The 13,214-nt window shown below is 34.8% G+C and overlaps 1 protein-coding gene across 1 annotated transcript in view; it reads right to left on the bottom strand.

Moving 5' to 3' along the window:
• The window catches only part of SNTG1 (syntrophin gamma 1), a 556,874-nt gene that overhangs the window by 177,035 nt on the left and 366,625 nt on the right, over positions 1–13,214 (bottom strand). Inside the window, exon 10 of the mRNA XM_034650177.1 lies at positions 12,879–13,009. Within this exon, the coding sequence (XP_034506068.1) occupies positions 12,879–13,009 (131 nt within the window). The remainder of the gene's footprint in view (positions 1–12,878; positions 13,010–13,214) is intronic.

The raw sequence follows: 13,214 nt of genomic DNA, 5'->3' as shown, positions 1-13,214 counted from the left end.
ATTAAATAACTTGAAGTTATATCTGCTTAATATTTTTATATTTTTCTAAGTACTCTTGGTCATTGCTCTGGCAACTGAAAATTATTCCCAAAAGTTGCTGAATTTCAATGCAGGTTTATTTTTTTAAATATAAATTTAGTCTTCCTCTGTGTGAGAAATATTCTACTAATTAAAAAAGTTCATGCATAATTTTAAATGTAATTCATGCATATACATAAACTTACATATATGTCTGATTAATACCATTAGTAATTCACATTTTGATTCATTGTTGATTTTATACCTCATGAAGGCATATGTAAGAAGACATTAAATTTGTGAGGCGTGAACAGAGACAGCACTTCAAGCACGAGGAGCAAGAACTGCAGACACTAAAATATACTAGTTTGGAGTAGCTGGATTGCCACATCCATGAGGAAGAGGGTGGGATATGAGCATGGAAAAGCAGTCAGGCTTGGAGCAGAGGGCTTTGTATGTCACTTGAGGGGCTCAAAGTCCACAGGGAGCAACCGCAGGCCTTTATATAGAGGACTATCAATATTATAACTGGTAAACTATGAGATGATATGGAACGAAATAAATATGTGCTAGTGTGAAAAGGAACCAATTAGCTCAAAGAATTTATAAAGTCATTAGAAAGGATGTGATTTAATAACACGCTTTTTAAATGGAATTTGAGGACGAGAGTAGCGTCAAAATTACTTCAAGGTTTTGGTTCTCACTGGTTGAAGGGCTTAGATGGAGAAGAGAAGGGAGAGCATTTAGAAAGGATACTTAATCCAAAACCAAATATCAGGAGTATTTTGGGAGAAATGTGGGCTTTTTGGCTTGGACAATGTGCATGTGGGGAAGTGGCAAGTCACAAAGTGGACAATAAAGTAAACCCAATCATCAAGAGCTTTGCAAAGCATGTTACAACATTTCTACCCAATCCTGAAAGTCAGGGGAAACCAATGGAAACATTCAAGCATTGGAATGACAGGCTCATATTCGTATTTTAGAGAGATCTCTCTGTGGTGGTTAAGAAGATGGGAAAAAAATGATAATAAAATGAAGAGGGATGAGGAGGGCTTTGCAATATTCAAGATGGACAATGATAAGAGTCTGTTTCAAAAGAGTGATTTTCTGTGTACTAGGAGAGAACATCGACTCACATGGTATTGAAAATAAGCCATTTACTTGATTTGGTTATTAATTATTTGGGAAAGTGATAAAGGAAAGGAAAAAAATTTAAAAGGCACTTAGCTTAGTGATCAGCAATTTACTCTATTTCTTGTTGAGTTCAATTCACATTCACCAAGTTTAGGATAATTTCTGCACTGGGCGTCCCATCTTGGTTGACAGTCTCATTATAGCTTTTATTGTTCAAGCTCAAAACCTAAACATTTTGGTGAGGTACATGGAGAGCTCTTCTGAACTATTTTGTTACCTATTTTCCAAGGTTTAAATCTCCAATTTGTTTCATGATTTGAAACACAATAACTCATCATTCTCTAAATAAGTCCTATAATTTTATGCAACTACATCTTCCCCCACCCCAGTACTTCCTTTGTCGGAAAAGCTCTTCTGCCCCTCTCCATTTATTATCTGCAAAGTTATTACAAATAACAATTTTATGTAACTTTCTGACCTCTAATTTTCCTGTGTGTAAAATAAAGATAGCAACATTTGTCCCTCATACCTTGCATTTTTAAGACTTTTTTAAAGAGCAGTTTAGGGTCACAGAAAAATTTAGGGGAAAGTAAAAAGATTTCCAATATACTCCTTGCCTCCACACGCTTATAGCCTCCCCTATTATCAACATTCCCCAACTACAGTGTAAATTTCTTACAATTGATGGCCCTACATTGACACATCATTAATACCCAAAGTCCATAGTTTACATTAGGATTCACTCTTAGTGTTCTGTATTCTGTGGGTTTGGGCAAATGTATGATGGCATGTGTCCATCATTATAATATCATACAGAGTATTTTCATTGCCCTAAATATCCTCTCTGCTCAGCTTCTTAACTTCCTCCTCTACCTGCCCCAGCATATCTCTAACCCTGCAGCCACTGATCTTTTTACTGCCTCTATAGTTTTGCCTTTTCTAGAATGTCATATGCTTGGAATCATGCAGTATGTAACCATTTCAGACAGACTTTTTTCATTTAATAATATGCATTTATGGTCTCCCATGTCTTTTCATGACTTGATAGGTCATTTCTTTTTATTTCTGAATAATATTCCATTATCTGGAATACACAGTTTATTTATCCATTCAACTATTCTTTTAAGATTTTATTTATTTATTGATGAGAGAGAGCGAGAGAGTGAGTGCACAAGCGGGGGGGGCAGCAGGCAGAGGGAGAAGCAGCCTCCCCACTGAGCAAGGAACCCGATGCTGGACTTGATCCCAGGACCCTGGGATCATGACCTGAGTGAAAGACAGACGCTTAACTGACTTAGCCACCCAGGTGTCCCTATCCATTCAACTATTGAAGGATATCTTGCTTCCAAGTTTTGGCAATTATGAATACAGCTTCTATAAACATCTGTGCCAGTTTTTGTTTGGACTTAAGTTTTGTCTCCTTTGGGTAAATACTAAGAAGTGTGATTACTGGGTCATATGGTAAGACTTATGTTTAGTTTTGTAAGAAACTGCTGGATGATTTCCAATGTGTCTGGACCAAGTGTCTGAATTGCCACTGGCAGTGAATGAGAATTCTTAGTTACCCATATCCTCCTAGGTGTTCAGTGTTGTCATTGTGCTGGGTTATGGTCACTTTAATAGGTATGCTGGTATCCCATTGTTGTTTTAATTTGCATTTCCTTGGTAATATATGATGTGGGGCATCTTTTCATACATTTACTTGCCATCTGCCTATTTTCTTTGGTGAGGTAGGCGTCTGTTAAGGTTTCCGGCCTTTTTTTTTTTTTTTTTCTTTTTGGTTGGATTGTTTATTTTCTTATTGTTGAGTTTTAAGAGCTTTGTCTTTCTTTCTTGCTTTTCTTTCTTTTTTGGGGGGGGAGGATAATAGTCCTTTATCAGATCTCTTTTGCAAATATTTTCTCCCAGTCCATAGCTTATATTCTTATTCTACTGACATTATCTTTTGTAGAACATAAATCAGTGATTTTAATGGAGTCTAGCTTATCAGTTCATTCTTTCATAGATCATGCTTTTAGTGTTGTACGTAAAAAGCATCACCACGCCCAAGTTTATAGAGGTTCTTGCCTATGTTATCTTCTTGAAGTTTTATAATTTTGTGTTATACATAGGTCTTTCATCTATTTGGGGTTAATTTTGAGGAAGGGTATAAGTTCTGTGTCTAGATTCATTATTTGGATATGGATGTTGAGTTGTTCCAGCACCATTTGTTGAAAAAACTCTTGGGGCGCCTGGGTGGCACAGCGGTTAAGCGTCTGCCTTCGGCTCAGGGTGTGATCCTGGCGTTATGGGATCGAGCCCCACATTGGGCTCTTCTGCTGTGAGCCTGCTTCTTCCTCTCCCACTCCCCCTGCTTGTGTTCCATCTCTAGCTGGCTGTCTCTATCTCTGTTGAATAAATAAATAAAATCTTTAAAAAAGAAAAAGAAAAAGCTCTTTTCTCCATTGTATTATCTTGGCTTCCTTGTCAACATCAGTTGGATGTATTTATGGGAGTCTATTTCTGGGCTCCCCTTTCTGTTCTATTGGTCTTTTTGTCTATTACTTTGCAGTACCACACTGTCTTGATTATTGCAGTTTTTGCTAAGTCTTGAAGTCAGGTAGTATCAGTCCTCTAACTATTTTTGTTCTTGAATATTGTGTTGGCTATTCTAGGTCTTCTGACTCTTCCAAAAAAATCACAAAATAATTTGCTAGCATTTTGATTGGGATTTCATTGAATATAAAGACCAAGTTAGAAACAATTGGCATTTTGACAATATCAAGATTTCCTATACATGAACATGGACTATCTCTCCATTTGTTTAATTTTCCTTTGATTTTGTTCACCAGAGTTTTGTAGTTTTCCTCCTATAGATCAACATTTCATTTACCTGGGTGCTAATGTAAATGGTATTGTATTTTTAATATCAAATTCTCCCTCTAATTGCTGATATACAGAAAAGTGATTAACTTTTGCATATGAATCTCGTATCCTGCATACATCTATCATCATTTACTAGTTACAGGAATTTTTTTGTCAATTATTTCTGATTTTCTACATTGGTTATCATGCCATCTGTAATCAAAGACAGTTTTATTTCTTACTCCCTAATCTGTATGCCTTTTATTTTCTTTCCTTTATTTTAGAAATCCATTGCTTTCGGGGCACCTGGGTGGCTCAGCCATTAAGCGTCTGCCTTCGGCTCAGGGCGTGATCCCAGTGTTATGGGACCGAGCCCCACATCAGGCTCTTCTGCTGGGAGCCTGCTTCTTCCTCTCCCACTCCCCATGCTTGTGCTCCCTCTCTCGCTGGCTATCTCTGTCAAATAAATAAAATCTTAAAAAAAAAAAAAAAGAAAGAAATCCATTGCTTTTAATAACTTGAGATCTGGTTGTCATTCAAGACAGTTCCACTGTCAAACTTAAATTCTGACATATCTGTTCTTTGACTATAATCTTTCCCTTTCCATCACCATTTAATTATTGTATTCTTCATCTTTTTTAACCCTTCTAATTGTCTTTGTCCATAAATCTACTCAGAGTATATTTGCATTCCTCCACAGACTGAGTTCCCTGTTCATCCATAACAATTATGTGTTTTTTTTTTCCCCTGTCCTAAATTGCCTGACATTTTGACCGCCAGCTGTTTCTATCTTATGAATTCCTGGTACTCGATAACTTCAGTTCAATTAAATTTATAGCTTTTTCTTCCTAATGTGTCAGAATTCCCTGGAAAAAGTAATAATTTGTGCAAACAGTCCCAATACAATTGGTATCTGGGAATCAGAATCCTAGTACCTGTGATCTACTTTGCCATTTTTCTACCCTCACTGCAGTCAGCATTATATATATTGCAGATTCTCTTGTTTACCTAACAGTCCTTGTATTTTTCTCACACAACTGGATAGTCCTATTCCTTGTAACAGCTACTCCATAGTTTGTCTTTCTTTAATTACTGAACCCTACCTATCTTTATGTCATTCTGAAAAGATAACCTTGAGTTCCAACTCTTGAATATCTGGTGTCTTTATCCTATTTTTTATTAAAATTTTATGGGTTTTAGAAATACATTTCTTTTTATTTTATCAATCAGAAGTCTTTTATCTAAGTCCAAAATTTACTGGAATATGCTTTTTTAAAGTTTATTCCTTATTTATTTTTTCAATTTTCCAGATGTACTCAAGTTCCCTGGGAGTCTATCTTTCTCTGGCTACAGAAAATGTTAAAATGTAATTGTTAGGCTTGTATTATTGAAGTATCAATAATTATGTCATAAACTTGAAAACAAAACAAGTAGGGACTATCTGACAAGGTAATTTTTCTCTAGATTGAAAAAAACTATGCAAAGTTGGTCTAGAGTTGCCCAAAGGAAACTTGAGCTTTTCCAGAGAGAGAATTATATATCTTAAAGGAGTTATGCCTTTTTCTCCCTTAACCCCATGGTACCAATGTATAAGAATGGAGAGGATATGATTGCCAGTTGATCCCCAAGCTAGACCCAGGCTACTGGAGGCTCCTCACCACCTGTTCTGTCCTTAGAATGTACATTCTGCCTACCATTTCCATGCTGTTCCAAGGACATTGCCTTGAGAGAATAAAGTGTTGTTGAAACCTTCTGATGGTATACATGACTGAACCCAATTAAGGCTTTTATATCAATTTAAAGATTCTGTTGGGTGGCTGCAAAGGTCAACCACATAAATAAGTTCCTTTGCTTTTTAAACCTGTCACCTACCAATCTGGAGTGTTCTGCCTTTCTTAGGTCTTTCCTTGCCCTTACATGAGTAAGGGGGCCAGTTTGCAAACCAACAGGCGAAGAGGTGGAGAATATGTGAAGATTGTGTTATACAAAGGGACTCTTGCATGGCTTGTGGGTAGGTGAAATCAAGTAGGATCTTAATATTATTTAGTTGAATATTTTTTGAAAATCATTGGCTGCTCCTGGTTTACACGAAGCAGTGTCCTTGTGGACCTGTTGACCTATCACAGAAAATGAAAAAAGTCAATCAGTTCAATCACTCTGGAGCCATGTGTATAGGACCACCTGTAGCAAGAGATCAATGGAATAGCAAGAGTAATGGTACACCCAACAAGCTGTTCCTCCTCTAGCTTCACTGGTATTGACCCCTTTCCATCAATTAGTAACTATGACCTGACCATGATATGCCTTAAATTTCATATCCCTCTTTCCCCCTCATTAAATTACCATATCCTTTACACACTGTTTCCCTTTCTTTACTGTCATTATTCTTCTTTATTTTTTCTAAAGTTTTTATTCATTTATTTTAGAGAGATAGAGTGGGTAGAGGCAAAGGGAGGAGAGAATTTCAAGCAAACTCCCCACTGAGCATGGAGCCCAACGTGGGGTTCAATTTAACTATCCTGAGATCATGAACTGAGCTGAAATCAAGAGTCAGATGCTTACCCGACTGAGCCACCCACGTGCCTCTGTCAATATTCTTCTCATAACCAACTATTTTTTAATTGAATTCACTCTAAAAATAATTCCACCCTAAGTCACTCCAAAATTAATGAGTTTCTGAGTCCTTTCAGTATTTCTTTTCTGTAGTTGATAAAATCAACAACTTTCTTCACCTTAAAACATTATTCACAATAGATTCTGTTTTTATAGTCTTATAGTCAGTCGTTTTTTCCCCCACCTATTTACTTCTTTTCTATTTCATATCATCATTTGTTTTCCTTCCACCTGAGATCTCCTAAACTATACATTTCTGAAAAGTCCCATCCTTCAACGAACAACTATGAACTGAGTGTTTCTGATTCATATTTGCCCCATCATTAGAATTCATTTTACAAATTTCTTGCATGTTAAAAGCACAGTACTCGCAACCACCATCCTTGCTCTCCGTTCCAGTACTAAACTTCATCCATAGGTGCCTAAAAAAACATGATACCAACTCAGACGTCCTCACCTCAGGACAAAAAAGGCTGAGAACTCTTGGAAAAGCAGTAGGGATTGTGCTGCCACTGGAATTCTTAGAAACTAATAGTGGAAATCAGTAGATTTTATTTCAATACTCACGGATTCCATACTGTTTGAAAAGCATGCAGTAGATCATACTCTTACTCAGAAACAGAAAGATGGAATGTTTCCTCATTAAAACTAATTTAATAAGAATTTATTGAGTGCTTCTGAGCTATAAGCCATGCTAAGCATTGAATGTATGGAGATACATACTACATTTCTAAAATTCATATATATATATATTACATTTTATACATATAACATTATATATTATTCAATATACTCACTTTTCTTATAGGGAAAATTAAGTTTAGCTATTAAAAAAAATGCCAAAGTTCCCACAATCTTTTACTTCCCATTCCCATTCTAATACCCCAACACACAATGCTTTGCAATAATATGACACTTCAGAGTTGAAACCCAATATATATTTCTTTTTTTTTTAAGATTTTATTTATTTATTCGACAGAGATAGAGACAGCCAGTGAGACAGGGAACACAAGCAGGGGGAGTGGGAGAGGAAGAAGCAGGCTCATAGCAGAGGAGCCTGATGTGGGGCTCGATCCCATAACGCCGGGATCACGCCCTGAGCCGAAGGCAGACGCTTAACCGCTGTGCCACCCAGGAGCCCCTAAACCCAATATATATTTCTAAATCAGGGTCATTACCATAGATGAACATAAACTGTCTTATCACTGATAAAAAATATCATGATGTTTTAATCCACACCTACACAATAGTGTATGACAGTAATACAACTTTGTTGCAATTAAATATGACAGATATTTTATCACTGAAGTTAAAATTATGGGCCTTGTGAAAACCAGCCAACAAATGACATCCTAGGTTTTGAAGCAACATAAATAATTTCCTATATTTGTCATCCTGGGCTACTAATTTATCCTTTTATTTTTTTTTTTTCTCCTCACAGTTGCAACTGCCACTGGCCTGTAAGCTCCTTCAGGGAAAACACCAAACATAACACCTCCTACATACAGACATTAAATCAATATTTATTGAGTGAATGAATGAATGAACAATAAATTAGCTCTTGAATCTGAATTGCTGTTCAATCCACTCTGAATAGTGCTATGTTTATAACTGCTTATTACTGTAATATTTATTGAGTGTAATTAAATTCAATTGCTAAAAGCTGTTGATGTATTGCAGAGCTATAAAAATAAAAATGTAGGGAGTCATCTGGACTCATCCAAACAATTTCCTTTTTCTCGTAAATTGTTTTAGCTAAATGATTCTACATCATGTATCTGTGTAAATTTTTTAAAGTAAAAACAAAACCAATATATGCACTTAAAAATATATATCATTATTAGAAATATTAAGAGTTCTTAAAGCAGAAAAAAAATAAAAACGAAAGAAACAAAGAAAAACAGGGAGATTAAAGGTAGGATACATTTGAAGAGTTATGCAAAGATAATAATATAATATTTTGAGGAATTTAAAATGCATACAGAATTAAAAATTATATCAGAAATATGTCCAGGGGTGCCTGGGTGATTCAGTCAGTTAACCATCTGCCTTCAGCTTGGGTCATGAATGATCCCCCAGGTTGGGCTCCCTGCTCACCTTACCGGAGAGTCTGCTTCTCTCTCTCCCTCTGCCCCTCCTCACTGCCTCATGCTTTCTCTTTCTCGCAAATAAATAAATAAATAAAAACCTAAGAAAAAAAAGAAAGAAAAGAAAGAAATATGTCCAAAGATAGGAAAGGAATAAAGAGCTAAAGTGTTCTAAGTTTCTAGCATTTTCTGAAAAGGCAAAATTAGTAAATTGAATGAAATTATATGATGCTATGGTCTGAGTGTTTGCATCCCCTGCTCCCTTCACTCCAAAAATTTGTATGTTGAAATCTTAATGACTGATGTGATGGCATTAATAGTTGAAGCCTTTGGGAGTGGCCTAAGTGGCTTAAGCCATGAGAGTACAGCATTCATGAATGGCATTAGTGGTTTATAAAAGTGACTCCAGAGAAATCCTCAGCTCCTTCCACTTTGTATGTACACAAAGAGAGGACAACAGATATGAATCAGGAAGACCACCTTCACCAGAGAACTCTACCATCATAGTACCTTATCTTGGACATCCAGCATCCAGAGCTGTAAAAAATAAACTTCTGTTGTTTATACCATCCATTTTGTTATCGCAGTCTGAACAGACTAAGACATATGGTGTAATGTTTAGGTAATAACTAAAACAAACAAAAAAGGATACATATACATATATAACAATATTATAGAGGAAATAAAAAACAATAATTTTTAATTATTGACAAAAAAATCTTTAAAAAGATAAAGGAAATATAATACAAAAACTAGTGTGTTGAGAAAAAGAACTTTTTCTTGAATATAAATAAAACTCTCAAGCCTCAATAGTAAACAAAAAAAAACAAAAAACAAAAAGTGAATTACAATAGAGCCAAAAGACAAAAGAAATTTCACCAAAGAGGATTTTGTGTGACAAAGGAGCACACGAAAAGATGTTCAACACCATTAGGATGCACAAATTCAGGTCACAACGACATATTGCTACATGTCTACCAGAATGCAAACTAAAAAGATAACAATGACACCAAATGCTGGCAAAGATGTAGAGAAACGAGATCACTCATACATGCTGGTGGGAATATAGAATTGTACAGCCAGTCTAAAAAACAGTGCACCTGTTTCTTACAAACTAAATACGCATACAACTCAACAATTGAGCTCTTGAGCATTTACTCAAAGAAATCAAAATACATGGTCATGTAATAATCTATCCACAAATGTTCATAGCATCTTAATTTGTAATATTCTAAAACTGGAACACCCCAGATACCCTTCAAGGGGTGAATATTTTTAACGTACGACATCCATACCATGGAATACTATCAGAAATTAAAAAGCAATGAACAACTGAAAAATGCAACTACTTGGAAGAATTACTAGAGAATTATGCTGAGTAAGAAAATTCAATCCATTAAGGTTACATTATATAAGACTTCATTTATATAATATTCTTAAAATGACATAATAATAGAGGTGAAGAACACATTAATAAATTGTGTTCAGAGGTCAGGGGTATGCTAGGGAGAAGGATATTGGCATGGTTATAGAAAGGTAACAGGAAGGTTCTTAGGGTTCTCATGGAACTGTTCTTGATTGTGGATTAGAGAAAGTAAACAGGAGAAAAAATTATAAAACTACACACACACACACACTCATACATGTGAAATCTGAATGAGTGGTGGATTTTATCCATTTCCTGAATGTGGTAGGGTATTATAGTTTTGCAAGAAGTTACCATTTGGGAAAATGGGTAAGGAGCAAACAGAATAAACAGAATATCTGTATTATTTCATACAACTGCATGTGAAAATACAATTATCTCAAGATAAAATGTGTCAGCAAGGTCAACCAGGGAAATAAGCTGACACTCCACTCAAAACCAATGTATGATCCACTGGCATCTGACTTTCACCAGGATTTAGTTAGACGGACCAAGGAGTGTGGCAAACTTACATTTCAGTCATCTTTAATGAGGCAGTATGAGTGGACATTCAGGGAACTTAACAGACACAGCCATCCAGCCCTCACATTTCAAGTCAAAAAGGATTACTTGCTTTAAAAAGGAGATTAAAAAAGAATCCAGAGTCTCATAATTTAATACCCAAAAAGTCCAGGATAATTTTTTTAAAAAATCACTGGTTTTACCAAAGCCAGGAAAATCACAACATGAATGAGAAAAGACAATCCAAACACCAATACTGAGATAAATGAGATACTGAAATTATCTGACAAGTATTTTAAGCTGTCATCATAAAATGTTTCAATAAGCAATTACAAGGTTCTCAAAACAAATAAAAATTAGAAAATTTCACACACACACACACACACACATACACCAAATGGACATGATAGAACTGAAAAACACATCAACAACAACAAAAATAAAATCATGCTGAATGTTCTCAATAGCAGAATAGAAACAAGAGAAGATAGAATCAGAGAACTTGAAGACAGATCAATAGAATTTACCCAGTCTGTATAGCAGAAATAAAATTGATTGAAAAGCAAAAGTATAAATTTTCAAGGATCTGTGGAAGAATAATATAAGAGCTAGCATTGTATTAACAAAGTTTCAAAAGGAGAGAAGAGAGACGGGGACTGACAAAGTATTTAAAGAAGTAATGATTGAAAACATCTATAATTTGCTGAAAGTTATAAACATACAGATTTAAGAAGCTGAGTGAAGCCAGGAGAGAATAAACCCAAAGAAATCATTGCAAAGATACATCATAATTAAACTTTTGAAAACTAAAGAAAAGAAAAAAGAAAAAAAAAAACTTTGAAAGCAGGAAGAGAGAAAGAACATATTATTTATAGGGAAGCACCAATTTGAATGATCAGGGAGGACCAAATGCAGTGCATGACATTTTTCAGATACAAGGCAAGAATTGTCAACTATGATTTCTATATCCATGGAAACTATCCTTAGGAATGAAAATAAAATAAAGATATTTTCAGACAAAGGAAATTAAGAGAATTTGATGCAAGTAAATTTACCTTTAAAGAACAGCTTAAAAAAAAACTCTAAATAGAAAGGAAATGTTAACAGAAGACTTACAACTTTAGAAAGGAAGAAGAATATTGGAATGGGTAAATCTTGGGTTAAATATAATAAACTATCCTTCCTTCCATAAGTTTTAAGATCAATTTTGATTATTGAAGCAAAAATCATAATACCACCTGATAATGGTGCTTGATAAGATAATCATGCTTACAAAGTAGGGAGGATTAAGGGATCTAAATGAAAGTAATGTTTTTATATTTCATTCAAAGTGATAAATCAATACCAATGGTGTGATAAGATGAGCAACCACTCAGAAAACTATAACAAATGATACACTCAAAAGCTATGAAAATAAATCAAGATATAATCCTCAATTTCTGGTTATAGCTAGAGCAGACTTTTGATGGAAACATAATGTTCTGACTACATAGATTAGCAAAGAATGTCTGAAAAATTAATGATCAAACCAAAGTTTAGGAAACTATGGCCTACAGAACAAATCTTACCTGACACCTGTTTTTATAAATAAAGTTTTATTGGAATACAGCTATACCCTTTAATTTATATATTGTCTATGGCAGTTTTTATGAAACAAAGGTGGAATTCATTAGTTGTGACAGAGAAATTAGGCCTGCAAACCCTAAAAGATTTACCATACCACTTGTTACAGAGAAGTTTCAGAACACTTAGAACATCAATCTCAAGAAACTATAAGAACAAAAAGTCAAGCCAAAGAATTTAAGGGATGAAAACAACCAAGAAAGAAGCAGATACTCATTATTTATAACACACATAATGAAGAGTTTCAGAACATTGCTAATAATCTACACTTATTTGAAAAGATAATATAAGAATATTAGCAAGTACATGAAAATAAAGTTTGCTATCTAAATGAACTATACAATTTCCTTGAGAAAAAACAAGTTACTAAAACTAAAATAAAATTAAAAAAAACAATAAAACTCTATCTATTAAAGACACTGAATCTATTATAGCAAGTTAATAGAGTCAGGGCCTTAATGTTTTATGTCATTAGATTCATAAATATTTGCGTTATACTATTTTTTGTAGTTCTTCTTTCTACTATTAGAAATGTGCTGAGAATAAAAATCATAAGCCATATCATGTTAAAAGTTTAGTCGTAGGCCTCTTCACAGTGAACAGAAAATCAGAACCTACTAGCATGAACTCACCGACTCAAATCTGTCCCAGGCACATACTGAGAGAAACGTGAATGAAGCAGTGGGATCAGCCTAAGGTCACACCATCGCTTTTCCCATCTCAAGCCTGGAGATGTTGGCCATGAAGAACATGACAACGTGTCCTAAAAAGAACACAAACGATCAGTATTCTTTTTTTTCAGTTCTGTGTTTCTTGTTCCTATATCACAAATACTTTCCATTTGGGGGGATAATTTTTTCCCTTAAATAATCAAAAGATATTTACAGACTGCCTCAAAAAAGGATCCATATTCATTGCCAATAAAGTTGCATCTGTTAATTTCTTTATTAATGGCATTCTATAGGAAA

The sequence above is a fragment of the Ailuropoda melanoleuca genome, unplaced genomic scaffold (assembly GCF_002007445.2).
Source record: "Ailuropoda melanoleuca isolate Jingjing unplaced genomic scaffold, ASM200744v2 unplaced-scaffold11384, whole genome shotgun sequence".
In the NCBI taxonomy this organism is placed as follows: Eukaryota; Metazoa; Chordata; class Mammalia; order Carnivora; family Ursidae; genus Ailuropoda; species Ailuropoda melanoleuca.
This window is presented reverse-complemented; position numbering and strand designations above follow the sequence as displayed.